The sequence below is a fragment of the Bos grunniens genome, chromosome 6 (genome assembly GCF_055505025.1).
Source record: "Bos grunniens cultivar Pamir isolate PY7600 chromosome 6, Bosgru_T2T1.0, whole genome shotgun sequence".
Classification (NCBI taxonomy): Eukaryota; Metazoa; Chordata; class Mammalia; order Artiodactyla; family Bovidae; genus Bos; species Bos grunniens.
Genome location: NC_141170.1, coordinates 32,715,731 through 32,735,535, shown reverse-complemented (window position 1 = coordinate 32,735,535; position 19,805 = coordinate 32,715,731). Strand labels below are relative to the sequence as shown.

General features: G+C 37.9%; 1 protein-coding gene across 2 annotated transcripts in view; it reads right to left on the bottom strand.

The window, feature by feature from the left end:
• The window catches only part of LOC147370540 (UDP-glucuronosyltransferase 2C1-like), a 37,274-nt gene that overhangs the window by 15,093 nt on the left and 2,376 nt on the right, over nucleotides 1-19,805 (bottom strand). For both annotated transcript variants that reach the window (XM_086405517.1, XM_086405516.1), the window contains exons 2-3: nucleotides 10,581-10,729; nucleotides 6,761-6,892 (exon numbers count right to left, since the gene is read on the bottom strand). In XM_086405517.1, the coding sequence (XP_086261643.1) occupies nucleotides 6,761-6,892; nucleotides 10,581-10,729 (281 nt within the window). The remainder of the gene's footprint in view (nucleotides 1-6,760; nucleotides 6,893-10,580; nucleotides 10,730-19,805) is intronic.

Genomic DNA, 19,805 nt, shown 5'->3' with positions numbered 1-19,805 from the left:
GATCTGATTGACTACTATAAGCCATTGGCTCCTCTGAAAGTAATGCCTACTTGCCTTTGAAGTCAGTGCTCTGAGGGATTCTCTTCTCAGCACAGAATACCTAGGCCAAGGAGTCCAGGATTGGGCTCAAACCTTTCAGTCTTTGGGAACCACCTCTGCTAATTGGCCTACTTGGGGATATGAGTCTTGACTATATTCCTTTTCCATCCTTCCTGTCTATCTAATTGTAGTTCCTTCTTTATATCTTTAGGTGTAGATCTTTACAGCCTGTCTCTGCTTGTTCTCATCAATAATTACTTTGTAAATAGGGTCTATTTTAGTGTGCCTAAGGAAAAAGGTGAGCTGGGGTCTTTCTACTCTTCTGTCTGAGCCACACTGCCATTGTACTCTCTTATAATCTTTTTATCTCTATAAATCCATTAGTAATCTCCCTAGGATCATTTTAATTTTAATTTTTTGCATCAACTCTCTTTTTTCTCTTTTCCAGTTTAGCTAAATGTTTGATAATTTTGCTGACTTTTTTAAAGTACTGGCTTTTTATTTTTTTGATTTTCCTTGTTTTATTTTTAACCTATTTTTTTGTTTATCTCTGATTTAATAATCATTACTTCTTTGCTTTGGCTACATGTTGGTCCTGCTAGCCTTCTTTTTATAGTTCTTTAAAGTATAATCTTAGGTTGCTTGTTTTAGATCTTTCCTCTGTTTCAATGTAGTCACATAAAGCTATAAGGACTTCCCTGATGGCTCAATAGTAAAGAATCTGCCTGTCAATGCAGTAGATATGGGTTCAATCCTTGAATTGGGAAGATACCCTGGAGTAGGAAACAGCAACCCACTCCAGTATTCTTGCCTGAAAAATCCCACGAACAGTGGGGCTTAGTGGGCTATAGTCCATGGGGTTCCAAAAGAGTCGAACACTACTTAATTACTAAAATTCAAATTCAATAATTAAAATTTTTTCTATGGCTTTGCTTTCTCACCATATATTTTTTGTCTCTTGTGTTTTCATTCATTTAAAAAGATATTTTCTAATTACTCTCATGCCTTATTCCTTGACCTATTGATCCAATAGCAGAAAATAGCTCCGCTTCTTTATAGATTAATCCTCTTTCTTTTACTGTTGTCATAATTTATATATTTATGCATTGTGTTCCTAATTACATAATTGTTTTTAAACATTTATATAATAAATTTTTGAGATTTTTAAAAGTTAGATATACAGCCAGAACTACAAAAATACTAACTTTTATAATTGAATTTACTGCACAATTTATTTCACATCACTGCAGATCTTTATTTCTTCATATAGTTTTGTGTTACTGTTTAGCAGACTTTTATTACTACCAGAAAGTTTTCCTTTTGCATTTTTTACAGGGAAAATCTAGTGTTAATGATGTTCCTCAACTTTTGCTTTTCTGGGAATGTTCTAATTTGTACTTCAATTTTGAGGACCTTTTCATCATATAAAATTCTGTTAACAATTTTGTCTTTCAACACTTTGAATTTAACAACTTACTGTCTTTCCAAGGTTTCTGATGAGAAATTGGCTGATCACTGTATTAAAGATACCATATATGTAATGTATTCTTTCTTCCTAGCTACTTTCAATATTTACTTATTATCTTTGGCTTTCAAGAAGTTGATTATAATATGTCTTAATGTAGGTTGCTTTGAGTTTATCCTACTGGAAATTCATTAAGCGTCTTGGAGGTATGGATTCATTCATGCTAACCTGCTTCAGTAATGTCTGAATCTTTGTGACCCAATAGACTATAGCCTGCCAAGCTCTTCTGTCCATGGGATTCTCCAGGCAAGACTACTGGAGCAGGTTTAGTGCCCTCCTCCAGGGGATCTTCCTGATCCAGGGATCGAGCTCACAGCTCTTAAGTCTCCTGCATTGGCAGGCAAGTTCTTTACCACTAGCACCATCTGGGAAGCTCCGTATAGATTCATACCTTTATTAAATTGGGGCTATTTTAAGCCATTATTTATTTTAGTATGCTATCTGCTGATTTCTCTCTTTCTGGAACTCCCACAGTATATATGCTAATTCACAGGATGGATCCTCACAACTTATAGACTTTGTTCATTTTTCTTCTTTTTTTTCTTTTTCTGTTCCTCAAACTTGATAATTTCAATTATTCTTTATTAACATTTGCCACCTCTTCTTAATATCCTTTACATCTGTTAGGTCCATACAATTTCTGGCCTTTATTGAGCCCATCTTTGCATGAAATGTTCCCTTGGTATCTCTAATTTTCTTGAATAGATCTCTAGTCTTTCCCATTCTATTGTTTTCCTCTATTTCTTTGCATTGATCACTGACGGGGCTTTCTTATCTCTTCTTGCTATTCTTTGGAACTCTGAATTCAAATGGGTGTATCTCTCCTTTTCTCCTTTACTTTTGGCTTCTTTTCTTTTCACAGCTATTTCTAAGGCCTCCTCAGACAGCCATTTTGCTTTTTTGCATTTATTTTTCTTGGGGATGGCCTTGCTCCCAGTCTCCTATACAATGTCACGAACCTCCATCCATTTTTCATCAGGCAGTCTGTCTATCAGATCTAGTTCCTTAAATCTATTTCACACTTCAATTGTATCAGTTCAGTTCAGTTCAGTCGCTCACTCGTGTCCGACTCTTTGCGAATCCATGAATTGCAGCACGCCAGGCCTCCCTGTCCATCACCAACTCCCGGAGTTCATTCAGACTCACGTCCATCGAGTCAGTGATGCCATCAAATGTATAATCATTAGGAATTTGATTTAGGTCATACCTGAATGGTCTAGTGGTTTCCCATACTTTCTTTTTTTTTTTTCTCCCCTCCCCTACTTTCTTCAAATTAAGTCTGAATTTGGCAATGAGGAGTTCATGATCTGAGCCACAGTCAGCTCTCAGTCTTGTTTTTGCTGACTGTATAGAGCTTCTCATTGGTGAAGGAAATGCCAACCCACCCCAGTATTCTTGCCTGGAGAATCCCAGGGACGGGGGAGCCTGGTGGGCTGCTGTCTATGGGGTTGCACAGAGTTGGACACAACTGAAGCGACTTTGCAGCAACAGCATAGAGCTTCTCCATATTTGGCTGCAAAGAATATAAGCAATCTGATTTCAGTGTTGACCATCTGGTGATGTCCATGTGCAGAGACTTCTCTTGTGTTGTTGGAAGAAGGTGTTTGCTATGACCAGTGTGTTATCTTGGCAGAACTCTATTAGCTTTTGCCCTGCTTCATTCTGTACTCCAAGGCCAAATTTGCCTGTTAGTCCAGGTGTTTCTTGACTTCCTACTTTTGCATTCCAGTCCCCAGTTAACATTTGCATTCCAGACATCCTGGAATGTGAAGTCAAGTGGGCCTTAGGAAGCATCACTACTAACAAAGCTAGTGGAGGTGATGGAATTCCAGTGGAGCTATTTCAAATCCTGAAAGATGATGCTGTGAAAGTGCTGCACTCAGTATGCCAGCAAATTTGGAAAACTCAGCAGTGGCCACAGGACTGGAAAAGGTCAGTTTTCACTCCAATCCCTAAGAAAGGCAATGCCAATGAATGCTCAAACTACCACACAATTGCACTCATCTCACATGCTAGTAAAGTAATGCTCAAAATTCTCCAAGCCAGGCTTCAACAATACGTTGACCATGAACTTCCAGATGTTCAAGTTGGTTTTAGAAAAGACAGAGGAACCAGATATCAAATTGCCAACATCTGCTGGATCATGGAAAAAGGAAGAGAGAAGAGAGTTCCAGAAAAATATCTATTTCTGCTTTGTTGACTATGCCAAAGCCTCTGACTGTGTGGATCACAATAAACTGTGGAAAATTCTTCAAGAGATGGGAATATCAGACCACCTGACCTGTCTCTTGAGACACCTGTATCCAGGTCAGGAAGGAACATTTAAACCTGGATACGGAACAACAGACTGGTTCCAAATAGGAAAAGGAGTATGTCAAGGCTGTATATTGTCACCCTGCTTATTTAACTTATACGCAGAGTACATCATGAGAAATGCTCAGCTGTATGAAGCCCAAGCTGGAGTCAAGATTCCTGGGAGAAATATCAATAATCTCAGATATGTAGATGACACCACCCTTATGGCAAAAAGTGAAGAACTAAAAAGCCTCTTGATGAAAGTAAAAGAGGAGAGAAAAAAGTTGGCTTAAAGCTCAACATTCAGAAAACTAAGATCATGGCATCTGGTCCCAGCACTTCATGGTAAATAGATGGAGAAACAGTGGAAACAGTGGCAGACTTTATTTTGAGGGGCTCCAAAATCACTGCAGATGGTGACTGCAGCCATGAAATTAAAAGACGCTTGCTCCCTGGAAGGAAAGTTATGACCAACCTAGACAGCAGATTAAAAAGCAGAGACATTATGTTGCCAACAAAGGTCCATCTAGTCAAAGCTATAGTGTTTCCAGTGGTCATGTATGGATGTAAGAATTGGACTATAAAGAAAGCTGAGCACTGAAGAATTGATGCTTTTGAACTGTGGTGTTGGAGAAGACTCTTGAGAGTCCCTTGGACTGCAAGGAGATCCAACCAGTCCATCCTAAAGGAAATCAGTCCTGAGTGTTCATTGGAAGGACTGATGTTGAAGCTGAAACTCCAGTACTTTGGCTACCTGATGCGAGGAGCAAACTCATTTGAAAAGACCGTGATGCTGGGAAAGATGAAGGCAGGAAGAGAAGGGGATAACAGAGGATGAGATGGTTGGATGGCATCACCAACTCAATGGACATGAGTTTGAGTAAACTCCAGGAGTTGGTGATGGACAGGGAGGCCTGGCGTGCTGCAGTCCATGGGGTTGCAAAGAGTCGGACACAACTGAGCAACTGAACTGAACTGAGCTGAACATTTGCTGATGCTTTTTCTTCATGTCTGATTTAGACCCCCTTCCGTGGATTTTTCACTTTAGTTATTGTAACTGTTAGCTCTATAATTTCTTTTTGATTCTTTTAAAAAATAATTTCTTTCTCATTGCCAGTATTTCCTTTTGTCTCTGTATCATTTTCTTCTCTTTATCATTGTCTTCCTTTGTTTCTTTGTCCATCTTTAGGACGTTTTTAAAGTATTTGTTTCTAGTAATTCCAAAATCTAGCATCCCTCAGAAATTGTTTTTCTCAATTTATTTTATTCCTTTTTTCCCCTTCATTCCTTTGATTGGGCTATACTTTCATCTAACTTTCTATGTATTGTGATATTGGTTGATATGTGTACACTGGATTTTTAAACACGATTCTAACTCTGGAAATCTGATTCGCCCCTTTGATAGGGTTTGCTTTGTATATTTGTTTGTTTGACTGTTGAAGCATTTTTCTTTGCCAGGAAACAGCCTAAGGTTAAAGCTTTAGGCCTTCTAGATATTTTATGAACCATTATCTTTTCATGGACCTGCACATAGCTTTCTAAATTCCACTGTGTGAGGTTGTTTTTCGATGGCCTAATTCAGTGACTTGCTCCCAAGCAGACAAAAATGAGAAATTGAAAAAAATAAGCTTATCCTTTAAAGTTCCTGGAAATTGCATCTTCTAATGAAGGTTGAAATGACTGTGGCCAACTTTTGTGCCTCACCTCAATTATCACAGGCAGGAGTCAGCGATTAAATTGCAGACACACAGTATTTGGAGGTTAAAGTCTACTGCCTCTCATGGTGCCACAAATTACACCAGGAATACAGGCATGTTGGCTAATGTAAGGCTGGGTGATTTCCACCCAGCCTTTCCACTGTGAGTTGCAAGTACTTAGAGTCCAGAGTTCAAATATGATTACTTCAGATAGCTTTTGCTGGAACAATTTTGTTTATGCAGAGAGAGAGGTCTTGGTGCTTCAGATTCTGCCCTGGTTTAACCCCTAAGCATTGTATATTTTAATACAATTCAATATTCTTGTGAAGATCCTTTTTTACATTAAATATTTAGAAGGTACTACTTCCACAAAACAATTTTTGAAAGTAATTTGGCTATGAATACAATAATTATTGTGAGCATTTGTAACTTAACATTACAGGTAATTCTCTGTTTTCACTAAAGCTAGGGGGAAAAATGTCTTTGGGAGTTTAAGAAGAACATTATTCAGTTATAACCTAGAACAGTATCAATAAAAAGTATAATTTAGGGTAACATCATAGAGTGAACTACATAAATCTTTATTGTTTTAATATTATTAAAGTCTTCAATTATGTAAATAGAAGAATCATTGCTTAGGAGTATTCCAAGAATCTATGCTGTTACTTCAAGGGTCAACCAGGTCCTGATTGACCCAAATCCATTAATTATAAGGAAATATAGTCCCAAGGCATCCTGTGAATCAAGACTATAATTTAAAATATTATAGTCTTTAAAATGTTTAAATAAATATTTTAAAATATTCAAAATAAATATCTAAAATAAATATTATTTTATTCTCAATCATGGCAGTTGTAACTTGTGTATATGCCTCATATTAAGATAAAACAATACAAACAACAAAATAATGTTAGATTACATGGAAAGTTTAAAATCTAGGCACAAAGTTTACTGGTTAACAGTAGTGAATGATTCAGTATTAGCTAATTGTTTAAAGAAAATTCTGCAATATGTTTTTCTGTTAGCAATGCCAGGATAGCAATTACATATGTTGCTTTCACAGTTAATACTTTTTTAATATCTCAGTTAAATTGACAATAACAGTACCAATAACTTATACATTTTAAAGCACAGTTTTTAATTAAAGAGTTTTCCCTAGATTCTAAAATAGCTGCCCCTCCCTCAAAAAATATAAATATCTGACCTTTTGTGGAATTTGGGCAAGGGCTGATGCAATCATTTTAGAGTTTTCTTCTGTGAGGTTTTGGACCATTGATCCCAGAGTAAACACCACGACTCCATTTTTTCCAGAACTTTGAACAAACTCTTCAAACTCCTGTGAAGAAAACAGTCTTTGTTATGTGAGAGTTTAGAGTTATGAGTCACACACTTTTCTCAGTGTGCCTGAACTAAGAATGATTCTATTTTTTCATGTTAACCATTTCAGAGTACAGAATATGACCTGAAATCATTGGTTAATAGGCAAATTAAAAATTATTTAAATTGGAGGTTCCCTTTTAGCACATTAGAGATGTATGTGTGTATGTCTTTACAAATTATTGACTATATGTATCTTTTGCCATTGCTGAGCTCTTTACTTGTATCATTTGACTCTGATACATGGTAACTAAAGTAATATGTGTACATTTGCAGATGAGAAAGCTATTTCAGAAAGGTTAAGCAATTTGTCCAAGGCTGTAGAGCTTCCCTGGTAGCTCAGCTGGTAAAAAATCCACCTCCATTGCAGGAGACCCCAGTTCCACTCTTGGGTGAGAAGATATGCTGGAGAAGGGATAGGCTACCCACTCCTGTATTCTTGAGCTTCTCTGGTGGCTCAGACTGTAAAGAATCTGCCTGCAATGTGGGAGGGCTGGGTTTGGTCCCTGAGTTGGTAAGATCCTCTGGAGAAGGTAACAGTTACTCACTACAGTATTCTGGCCTGGAGAATTCCATGGACAGAGGAGCCTGGCAGGCTACAGTCCATGGGGTCCCAAAGAGTTAGACACAACTGAGTGACTTTCACTTTCACACAGCTGTAGGTGTTACAGCCAAATTTCTAAGTTACTTCAGCATGATCAAATATGCCATTTTACTTTGAATGTGATGCTGTATGTGTCTATTACTGTCATTCTCAGAGTATGCATTATAAGAACTTCTGCATTACTTGTCCAGTCAGGAAGTTATATAGCTACCTCATTTCTAAATGTGCTGTGGAACCTTCTACCAAGAGAAAAAATAGGCAATATAAAACAAAACTGAAATTTAGAAAACAGAACAAAGTAACTGTACCAAAGTATGTCATTATGTTGACTGTGTTTCAGTAGAAAATGAAAGATAAATCTTATTAGCATCCATGGCTAAATACGAGGTGAAGCACCTGAACTACTTAAGAATCAAATGTTATTCATTTGGAGCATTGTGGAGAGGGTGCTAAAAGGTAATAAAGAGAACTGAATATAGTCATTGGCTTACTCATCATTTACCTTTGTACATGCACTAACTCTGAAACAGCCCACAAAAGTTATTATTGTGCATGAAAAGGTTCAAGTTTCACCAGGTTCTCCATCATATTCCTTTCTATTAGAGCCTCAATCCTCATGATTACTTTACTCTTCACCCTCTTTATGCCTCACTTTGCACATTTGCATTGACTCTTGTAGCTGTATATAATATGTTGATTTAGCATATAATATGTTGATTTAGTGTCCTTTGTTGTCTAATTTTTTAAATTAGGGATATTACTGAACCAACATTAGCAATACAAATTGTTCAAATAATTCAATGTTATGAAAATGCTTGCTACAATGAAGAATCCTACTGACATCATAGATTTAAGAATCTTTTGTTTTTCATATGTGTGAGAGCATGTCATTACATGACTGCAGAGATGTGATTGTGCTTTTGTAGTGTCCCCAGGGCCCTAGTGTTCTCTGGTGGGTGGAGACAGGAAGATAGATTCACTGGAAAATCTACAAAGCCCTTACACTTCCTGGACACCCTGCAAAAAATAACAGATTGATCCTTGATGCCACATTATTGATAAATAAATACTTAAATACACACATTACACATACATACACATACACATTAAACATTACACATACATATGTGTTATTGGTCAATACTAAGACAATAGAAGAATTCTTCATATTTTTGAGCTATTAAATATATCTAATATGTTTATAAGCAAGCCTCACACTATTCCAACATTTGATTTCTAGGATTTTAGAACTGAATGTTTACAAGGCATAGATCTTTTATTAAAAATTATGGAGAAAAAAAAAACAAACTCAGAATACTTAAAGGATTACTTTCTAAGCTGAAAAAATGGCTTACGACAATGTAGAATGGATATCCAACATCATCTATCTTTTCAAAATATTGAACATTGTGCTTTAAGATTTTGCTGTGAATGTAAATGTCTCTAAAAATAGTTTATTAATTTAAAAAACTTCATAAATACTTAATTGACCTGTCTCCAGTGATTAAAACAGTGTGTTTAATAGCTGCTTGCTAGATACTTCATTGTACCTCATTCAGCATATACAAACATGAATTGACCACTTTCCCTCAAAATTGCTCCTTTCTCCTTCTTCACTTAGTAAATGACAATATTCTCTACTAAATTCCCACACAAAATAGTAAATATAAAGGATGACATATACAAGAAATAAAAAGCTAAGAATTAATTCTGAAATTGTCACTCTTAACTGCCACCTCCAGCCTATCTGAAAATCTTTGTAAATATTCTCCAAATCTTTCCACTTACGCTCAAAATTATTATCATATCGCATTTAGATTTCTATAAAGTCTTCTGAAACTACTGCACCTATTTCTCAGCCCATTTAAATTGTACTCCATTCCAAATAATTCAATAACCAAACTATATGAAGTGGTAAGCTGTATCACCTTATTGCTTAAAACTTGTACATTGATTTGTCATTGATATTAAATTTGAGGTGAAGAATACTTGTACTGTGCTGTGCTTAGCTGCTCAGTCATGTCTGATTCTTTGTGACCCCATGAACTGTAGCCCACCAGGCTCCTCTAATCCATGGGGATTTTCCAGACAAGAATTGAGATGGGTTGCCATGCCCTCCTCCAGGGGATCTTCCCTACCCAGGGATTGAACCCAGGTCTCCTCCACTCCAGGCGGATTCTTTACCTTCTGAGCCATCAGGGAAGCCCAAAGACTACTTAGTATTGCTCATTTGCTTTTTTCATAACTTATCCTATGGTCATCTTTCCAGGCTAATTTCTTTCCTCTATTTAAACCAAACAAATGATTACTGTATGTTCTGCCAGGATTTTGGGTGAGCCATCACACCTCTATTTGATCTTTTCTCAAAGTATCGTAATTTCTCTATTATGTCCATTTCTTAGACTAGGTTATGCTGAATAACTTGCAACTCAAAAATCTCAGTGTCTTGGGGTTTCCCTGCTGTCCCAGCGATGAAGACTCTGCTTTCCAAGGCAGGGGGTACCTGTGCAATCTAGGTCAGGGAACTAAGATCCCACATGCTGCAGTAGCATGGCCAAAAGTAAATACGTAAATAAGAGGCTCAAGTATCTTAGTATCCTAAAGCAATGGCTTCTTTCTTTTACCATATATCCATCTATTATTACATGTATTTTTAATCAGGATTCAGATTGACACATGCCATTCACATCACAAAGGGAAAGAGAACTCTGGAGTAAGTGCATCTGACAATTAAGAGTTGGACATGGAAGTTATACATGCCTCTTCAACTCATACTCATTGCCCAGAGAATATTGGACAATTTCACTAAACTTAGGGGCTGGGAATTTTATTTTAGCTAAACATCTGGCATATTTGATTAGCATCAGTAATGATTACTATGATAATGTAGAAAATATGGTAGCATAAAAGTCTAATGTGGATAAGTCCCTTTAATTCTTGTGTCTAGGTTTTCAGTTTGAATATCAAGTACTAGAAATAATAAACTACAAATCATTTCAGGAGGTAAATACTGAGAGAGGCAAAAAGAAACACATTTAATTACCTTAGGCAAGGGTTTTGCAGGCTTGCAATGCAGTCCTCCAACAAATTCAAAGTTAGGTAAGAAAGGGTGAGGAAATTCAAAATCCCAGCTAGTTCGAATCAACCACATTTCAGCTTTTCCCATAATCTCACATAATTTGGTAGATTTTCCTGAACAAAAATGAAAGATGATAAAGGGAAAAACATTTGATATGCTAGGTGGGACATGTTTTACCATCAAATTTCCTGTGAAGAATCTTTAAAGAACCAATATTAGTTCTATGCAACCCAAGATAAATCAATAGGCTTTTCTTCCTCCACGAGTACAAAATACTGAGACTAGGAAGAACCAAACACAGAAATAAGGATGGAATAACCAAAGATCTTCTGCTTTATCTCTACCAACAAAATCTTTCAGCTTGAGCTACACCTGAGCCCTACTCCATGCTCAGAATCAGCAGGTGCTCTTAGCAATGAACAAGAAACTCAGCCAGTGATCCTCAGCCTACTGTGGTACAGTCTCCTCCTCTTCTGGAATTCCAATTTATCTCATTCTCATTGCTCCAAAAGCTTCTGATAGCTTTAAAAATAAGCAGCTTTTTAAACTGAACCATTGTTTTCTTTTCTGGTATTGGAAATGTCCTGTTACTACTAAGTACATCCTATCCAGAATGGAAATCTTATAATAAAAATCTTAAAGTAATTATCTCCTTTACAAAATTAGTTTCACAAAACTTTGTCCTCTTTGGTGAAGATAGAGCACTGCATCATAATCTGGTGGCAAAATATTTGCTATTTTGACCTACTTCCTTACAAAAGTGTCCCCTTTCAAAAGAAGTGGAAAGCATGTAAACATTAACATAATAGCAGCTCAAATTAGTGACTCTGAATTAAATCACGTTCCTTAGTTTGGAGCAAAAGTTTCATTTCTGAATTTATATAATTACTGTGGTATAAGGAACCTTATTCAGAGTGTAAGTGTTCTTTTGAAATATGTACTCCACATAACCAATAAAAAGAAACTATAGCTATCTGGATTCTCACCACATGATTTTTTTAAAAAATATTTTCCTTGATATTCTAAGAGTGCTGAAGTTTTGATTAAAAAATATGAGGGATTTTTGAATTGTCAGGGAAACCTCTCTGCTTAAAAGATCACAAGCAAATCTCAGTAATTTAGGGGTCTGATTCTGGTAAGGTCCAAGGTATTCAAATTCCAGTTTCAGATCTAGTATAGACCAAATATTTGAACCTTAGGTGTCAGCTATGGGTATACTTTTATTTTCTTTCTGAAATGTTTTGCTCCTCTACTCTTTTAATGACAATTTTATTGACATACAATTTACACCATACAATTCTTCCTTTTAAATACACTGTGTGGTCTTTTATGCTACCTTCTTTTATTTAGCAAGTTTTCAGGATTGATTCCTAAGGTCGTATGTATCAGTACTTAAAGATATTTTATTTCTGAATAATACTTTTGTACAGATATACTTCATTTTTTTAATCCATTCAGTAATTGTCGAATATTTGTGTTGTTTTCATATTTGGCTCTATGAATAATGTGGTTATGAGCATTAAAGTATGTAGTTTGTGTGGATAAATGCATTCATTTTTCTTTGTTATAAGCCTATGAGTAGAATTATGGGGTCATATCATTGATTTGCCTTCTTTTGTTATCCAAATAATACCTTCTTTAGTTAAAATCTGCACTCTTTTGTTATTAATCCAATGTGTTTCAAGCATCTTATTGAAAGGAAGACAATATTGTACAAAAACTATAATTGATCTGAATAAAGACTGTGAGCCAATATCTCAAATTTGGAAAACCATTTCCCAAAGTTCCAAAGCAATACTACTTTTTGTATTATGATGAGGCATTTGTTGGATACTGGACAATTCAAAGATTATTTATATCTTTAGAAAAATGTATCTACATTCTATATTGCTATTTGTTAGTGATTTACTGCAGATTTTTGTTTTTAGATTGAAATGAAGTTAAATGTTAACTTGCATATTTCTATTTAGTAGAAAAAATCATCTCCTAAATTATGATCTTATTGCCTTATTAAACATTGACTATTTTTGTATCTAACCTAATAGTATTTTCCTAACATTCTTTTTCCTCCAGAACTGTTTATAAATAGTTTCTCAAAATATTTTGAAGCAGATGCCATCTTACCTGTTTCCTCATCAATTATTAGAACAAATTCATACATAATAAAGTTAATAATTACATAAATTATTTTATATTTTAAATTTGAAAAAATATGCTTGGAATTCATTATACAATGGAGATTATAAATTTATCCTGAATGGCAGGCTATATCTAATAGTATTTTTAAACTTATAAGTAAAAGAAATGTTTTCCTTTTATTTTATGACTTTATTATTTTTTTTCAGATTATTGATATATTCCCCAAAGAATATTTCAGGTGCCAAGAGCTAGGAAAGAATCAGAGACAAGAGTTATGTCCTGTCACTAACTTCACACTAAAATATGTTCCTAAGCTGAGTATCAAACTGCTGGAACTAGGAGTAAACAAAAATCTTAGATCCAGCTGTAGGTCAGTCACTTCTTGATCCACGGTTCAGAAAATGTTACCGGGATGAGATGTCAATGACCTTTTCTCAGTTTTGCCTTTTGTACCTTGTACTTTGGACATAGGTGAGTGATGGGTGCAACAGTTTCTGCCTATGTTTAGGGTCAAGTCTAGAGAAATAAACACCTGTTTCTGTCACAAAATGCCTAGAAACTGTCTCAATGTTACATGTCCACCTGGATTAAGTCTTATGCCTTGTTGAACACACAGCATATTCCTGGGCAGAATACTTCATTAGAAACACTCACATTGTTTCTGAATTGTTGAAGAAATGATTTCTCATAGAAATTTAAATGTGCTAAAAATAAGGAAAATGAAAAGATCTATATAAAACAAAAGATTACAACTATAAAGGAAAATTTTTAAATTTAGTAATAAACTAATCTTTTAGTAATGACACATTATTAGAGATATTTCTGTCCAAAATAGTAAAAAAAAAAAAAAAAAGCAACTTTAAAATGTATATAAAACTAAAACTGACTCCTAAAAGCCAAAGCAACCTGAAGACATAACATTTCTGATTTCAGGCAATATTGTAAGCTACAGTGATCACAGCCATATGGTATAGGCATAAAAACAGGCACATGAACCAGTGGAACAGAATCACAAGCCACAAAATAAGCCCATACATATATGATCAACTAATATTTCACAAGGGAGCCAAAAATATTCAAATAAAAAAGATCATCTTTTAAATAACCCTATTTAATAAATAATAAATAATCCTGGAAAAAAAGAAAAAGGGTATTCAAATGAAAAGAATGAAACTAGACTGCAATCTTACTCCACTACAAAATTAACTGGAAATGGATTAAAGATTTCAATGTAAGATCTGAAACCATAGAGTTCCTAGAAGAAAACATGGCAGAAACTTTTCTTGATATGAGTCTTGGCAGTGATTTTTTAAACATGATACCAAAAGCATAAGCAACAAAATTAAAAATAAGCAAATGGGACTGCTTCAAACTAGAAGACTATGAACAGCAAAATAAATGATCAACGAAATGGAAAGGCAACCTATAAAATTAGGGACAATATTTTCAAACCATGTATCTGATACAGGATTGGCATTCAAAATGTCTAAAGAACTTATAAAACTCAGTGCAAAAATAAAAAAACAAATAATTTAATGTAAAAATGAGCATGTGTGCATGCATGCTAAGTCACTTCAATCGTGTCCGACTCTTTGTGATCCCATGGACTGTGCAGCCCACCAGGTTCCTCTGTCCATGGGATTCTCCAGGCAAGAATACTGGAGTGGGTTGCCATGCCCTTCTCTAGTGAAAATGAGCAAAGGACCTGAATAGACATTTTTCCAAAGAAGATATCAAATAGCTAACAAGTACATAAATGGGTGCTCCCCACTGCTAATCAGGGAAATGTAAATTAAAGTCACAATGAGATATCACCTCATGCCTGTTTATATGGCTATCATGAAAAGACAAGAGATAACTAATGCTGGTGAGGATATGGAGAGAAGGGAGCCCTGGTGCACTGTTGATAGGAATGTAAACTGGTGCAATACTCTGGAAAACAGTATGTAGGTCCATCAAAAAATAACATTGTAAAACTACTACCACCTCCCATGTTCACTGCAGTGCTGTAGCATTGTTTAAGGTAGCCAAAATATGGAAAAACTCTAAATGTTTTTCTATGAGTGAATGGATAAAGAAAATATAATTATATATACCATGAAATAGTATTGCTACTGCTAAGTCGCTTCAGTCGTGTGTGACTCTGTGCGACCCCATAGACGGCAGCCCACCAGGCTTCCCGTCCCTGGGATTCTCCAGGCAAGAACACTGGAGTGGGTTGCCATTTCCTTCTCCAATGCATGAAAGTGAAAAGTGAAAGTGAAGTCGCTCAGTCGTGTCCGACCCTCAGCGACCCCATGGACTGCAGCCTACCAGGCTCCTCTGTCCATGGGATTTTCTAAGCAAAAGTACTGGAGTGGGGTGCCATTGCCTTCTCCGTGAAATAGTATTAAGTTATAAGAAAAGAAAAAAGACAACCTGTCATTTGCCTCAATATGGATGGAACTTGAGGAAATCATGGTAAGAGAAGTCAGAGAGGTAAAGACAAAAACCATGTGAAATCACTTAAATGTGGAATATTAAAACACATACACACACACATGCACACACAAAACAAAAAAGAAAATGAACTTACAGAAGCTGAGAACAGATTGTTGGTTGCCAAATGCCAGGATTGGAAAGTGGGTACAATAGGTAGGTGAAGGTGGTGAAAGCGTACAAGCTTTCACTTGTAAAATAAGTAAGTCCTGGGGATATGATGTACAACATGTTGACTATATTTAGCAGTACTGTACTGTATATATGAAATGAGTTAAGGGAGTAGATCTTAAAAGTTCTCATCTCAAAATTAAAAAGTTGTAACTATGTGAGGTGATGACCATTAACTAGAGATCTTGTGGTGATCACTTCACAATATGTATAAATACAAAATAATTACATTATATGCCTGTGATTAAAAAAAAGTGAACTTAAAGCAGGGCAAAAAAAAAGCAACATAAATTTTTCTCTGCCATTTGAGCCACTCACCACCCTCCTGAGAGGGTAACAGGCAGGAAGGCCAGGGGTCTCCAAATAGAGGAAATAGCCTGCAAGTGTCAGACATTTTTATCTCTCTTAAGCGGCAGGAGGAAACAAACTAGCAATATTTTTTCCTTCTCTATACAAATTTAAAGGGAGGTTTCTCTTAAAATATTGTGTTGCCATAATGACACCCGGTTTCGCCTGAAGTTAGCTATTCTCGAGTCTAGAGATAACCAATGCCTTTTTCTTATGGAAATGTTTGTCTTAAGCTATGCTAATGTACTATGCCTTTACCCCAAACTCTGTCTCCAAGTCGGTTCCGCCTCTTGGCCCAGAACCTACTTGACAAACCAGTATGGATATTGTTCCCCTAATCTATGTAAATGAAACTATTTGTATGGTGGTCTGCCCTTCTTCAAGATTCAAGTTAATCATTTTATGGCCTAGGATAAACCATTTATCCCAAAATGCATCTTATGGGTGAGGGGCCTGGTGCCATTCTGAATTTTAAGATATTCCTTTCTTTCATTAACAGACTGCTAGTGACTATATAACATCCAGCTAAAGACCAGCAGGGGGGTACTCTTTCTGCCCCCTTCTGATGCCTATGTCAGAAGCTTTCTCTATCTCCTTTATACTTTAATAAAACTTTATTACACAAAAGCTCTGAGCGATCAAGCCTCGTCTCTGGCCCCGGATTGAATTCTTCTCCTCCGGGGGCCAAGAATCCTGGTGTATTCGCGTGATTCAACAACAACCTTTCACTCCTCTTTAGCGTATATTGCATATCTATATGCAAGGGCTGTGTGGAACTCCAGCCGCAGAGTCCAGGTGGGAGGGCAGGTGGGCCTAGGATAGGGGCAGTTGGTGGCCTCAGAGTGGAGAGGGGAGAGCGGTGGAGAGTACTGGAAGCAGAGACCTTGCCCACTGATTGAGGTGTGGGCTGCTTGAGAGGGCTCAGGGATCCAGGGAAGACGGTGGTGCCTTGAGCACAGGCGGGGGAGGCTGGGAGACTGGCTCCCACTCCCAGGGCGAGTGCTTTGTGGACCCAGTACACACAGTGCTGAGCACCCTGCTGCTCCTTGGCAGGCCGTCAGTCAGGACTTGCATGTTGATGGTACGCTTAGGCTTATTATTATCAGTCATCGAGCTCTCAGATCTACCTCACCTATTGAGATTAGACAAGTTAGACTTACAAACTGCCCAAAGGACAGCAACCACGATTCCTGTTTTTATTCTGATCCTACACATTCTTTTCCCCCAACTTTTTAAATCTGGAAACTTTCAAACTACAGAAGAATTGAAAGAATATTAGAGGGAGCACCAGCCTTCACCCCCATACATCAACTGTTAAAACTGTACTTGTGCTTTGCCTCCATCTCATCTCCATATACGGAGAAGGCAACGACACCCCACTCCAGTACTCTTGCCTGGAAAATCCCATGGACAGAGGAGCCTGGTAGGCTGCAGTCCATGGGGTCGCTGAGGGTCGGACACGACTGAGAGACTTCACTTTCACTTTTCACTTTCGTGCATTGGAGAAGGAAATGGCAACCCACTCCAGTGTTCTTGCCTGGAAAATCCCAGGGACATGGGAGCCTGGTGGGCTGCCGTCTATGGGGTCGCACAGAGTCGGACATGACTGAAGCGACTTGGCAGCAGCAGCAGCAGCATATCTATATTCCACATTAATTAGGTTTCCTTAGAAGACACAGGAATACCAACTCATCAAACAAACAAACGAACAAAACAATTTCCTTTTGCTAGCAAGGTAACTCTTTAGGAGAAAACATTTCTTCCTTAATCCTATAAGGTGTCACAGTGACCCACCACTCGCTTTGGCCTATGTAAGTTGCCAGCATTACTCTGATATATAAACTTTTGATGTATAACCCTCTATCTCAAAAACTCATATAACTGTGTTTTGATTTCGAATGGGAGGACTTTTTTCAGAACTTTCTAAAAAACTGCCTCCCAGGTTATAATCTTAAGGTTGGCTCAATTACAATTTTCAATTTTTTCTACAGATTCACAATATTTTGTTGACACCTAAAATTAATACAAAGTAACATGTCAATTATATCTTAAAAAATCTAACTTAATAATGCAAGCAGAACATGGCTGATAGGGCCCACATGGGGTCTCATTGATAAGATGGCTCATTATTTGTGGTGTAGCTGTTAAACCATCAACCCCCATAACAGAGACCTGAGAGACCTTGGTTTTTCCAGAGTAGGCAGGCATAGCAGAGTAAGTGGCCCATGTCAATGAAAAAGGAGATCAGCTTACCTGCCACTGTAAGAGTTACCCTGGACTCCGTAGAGGTGATGAGAGTTGGGGCCTGGGGCCCTGGGCACTTTCAGACTTCAGTGGCAAGTCTGAGGAGCCTGGGCAGAGCTGGGTCAGAGGACTCCTGCTCTGGACCAAGAGGGGATGTCTGGATCCCTGGAGGGGTATTTGGGCAGTCGACCTTCCAATGTCCCTTTATGCCACAGCTGGGACATGGACCTGGAGAGGCCTTGGCTTTAGGCATGAGCGGGCTCAGTGGCCTTCTTTGCCACATTTGAAGCAGGGACCAGTTGGCTTCCTTTCTTTGTTGGTTGATGGAGGCTTGGAGCCATGTAGGGCAGTGGCTAAAAAGGTGGTATTTGGCCTGATCTGGTTGGGCCTTCTCTAGCTTTGCCTGTTCTTCCCAATTTTTGAAAAATCTTAAAGGCTAAATTTAAAAGGTCTCGTTGAGGGGTTTGAAGGCTTTCTTCTGTCTTTTTTAGTTTCTTTCGGATATCTGGGAATGACTGGGAGATAAAATGGGTGTTAAGGACAACGGTGCCCTCTGCTGAAGTGGGTTCTAATTTTGCATATTTTTGTAGTGCTTCCATTAACCTGGATGGAAACTGTGCCAGGTCTTCATCTAGTCTTTGAGTTATTTCCTGCAGCTTATCAAAGCTGATGACTTTATGCCCTGCCTTTTGAAGGCCCACAGTAAGGCAGGTCTCCCTACCTGATAATCCCAGTTGGGATCATCTCAGGGGGACAGCCATTGCCCCTATGGGCTTAGTACCCTGTTTATCTCATCAGCATGCACCTGAGAGGCTTGCCATACTCCATACTCCTTCCTTCTCTTCTGGAAGAAGAGTGGAGGAAAGTATGATGTAAGTATCATGCTAGGTTAAGTCGTAAGACTGGGTAAAATCCTTGAATTCTTTTAGTAATTATCCAGGTCTGAGGAGAAGGAGCCAAGACGCTTTTCAATCTGAGACAGATAGGTGAGGGAGAATGGGACACGAACCTGAACAATGTCTTCTGCTCCAGCTACTTCAGGTAAAGGAAGGAGTGGAGCGGGGTCCTCTGGTGAAGTTTCCTGTTTTAAAGTTGTTCGGAGAGGGATCTAGGGAGACTGGGGTAAAGCCTTGGAACCCTCAGGGCAGAGGGTGGGGCTTAGGTCTCAGGGTTTATCTCAGGCACAAGCAGGAGAGGGTTGTTGGGCGCCGCGGTGGCCGCGACCTACCCTTGAGAGGGAGGGAGTGAGGAGGGGGCGTAAGGTGGAGGTTGTGGAACTGGATCTGGAGCGGCTACGAGGGGATTGGGAGCTATCGGGGGTAGGCTGTGGTCGGAAAGGTGGAAGGAAGAAGAAGGAAAGTCTGAACAAGGATTGGGAGACATTGTTTAGGAGGATGTGGTTCAGAGTGGGCTAAGAGTATTTGAGAAATAGAAGGGGATTCACAGAGAGGGGGTCGAGAGCGAAGAGCAAAGAAAGCCTGAACATAAGGGATTTCTAACTACTTGCCATTGCGGCAGCATAAGTTATATAATCAAGAATTCCATTTTCTGGCCACTGGGACCTGTTATCAAGTTGGTTTTGCAGCCAGACACTGTTAGAATAGGAAGTAAGTCTGTTTGGTCTTATCTCCCCTTGGAAGCCCAAAGCTTTTAGGTTTCGGAGAAATCATCCCAGAGGAGTAGACTTTGAAGGCTGGGATTGAGAATTTCCCATTGCGGCCGAATAGGGAAGTTAAACAAGGGCGAGAGAAAGCGAGGAGACCTCGGACCTGAGAGCTTCCTCGTTCTCAGGACTTTCTTGGAGAATAA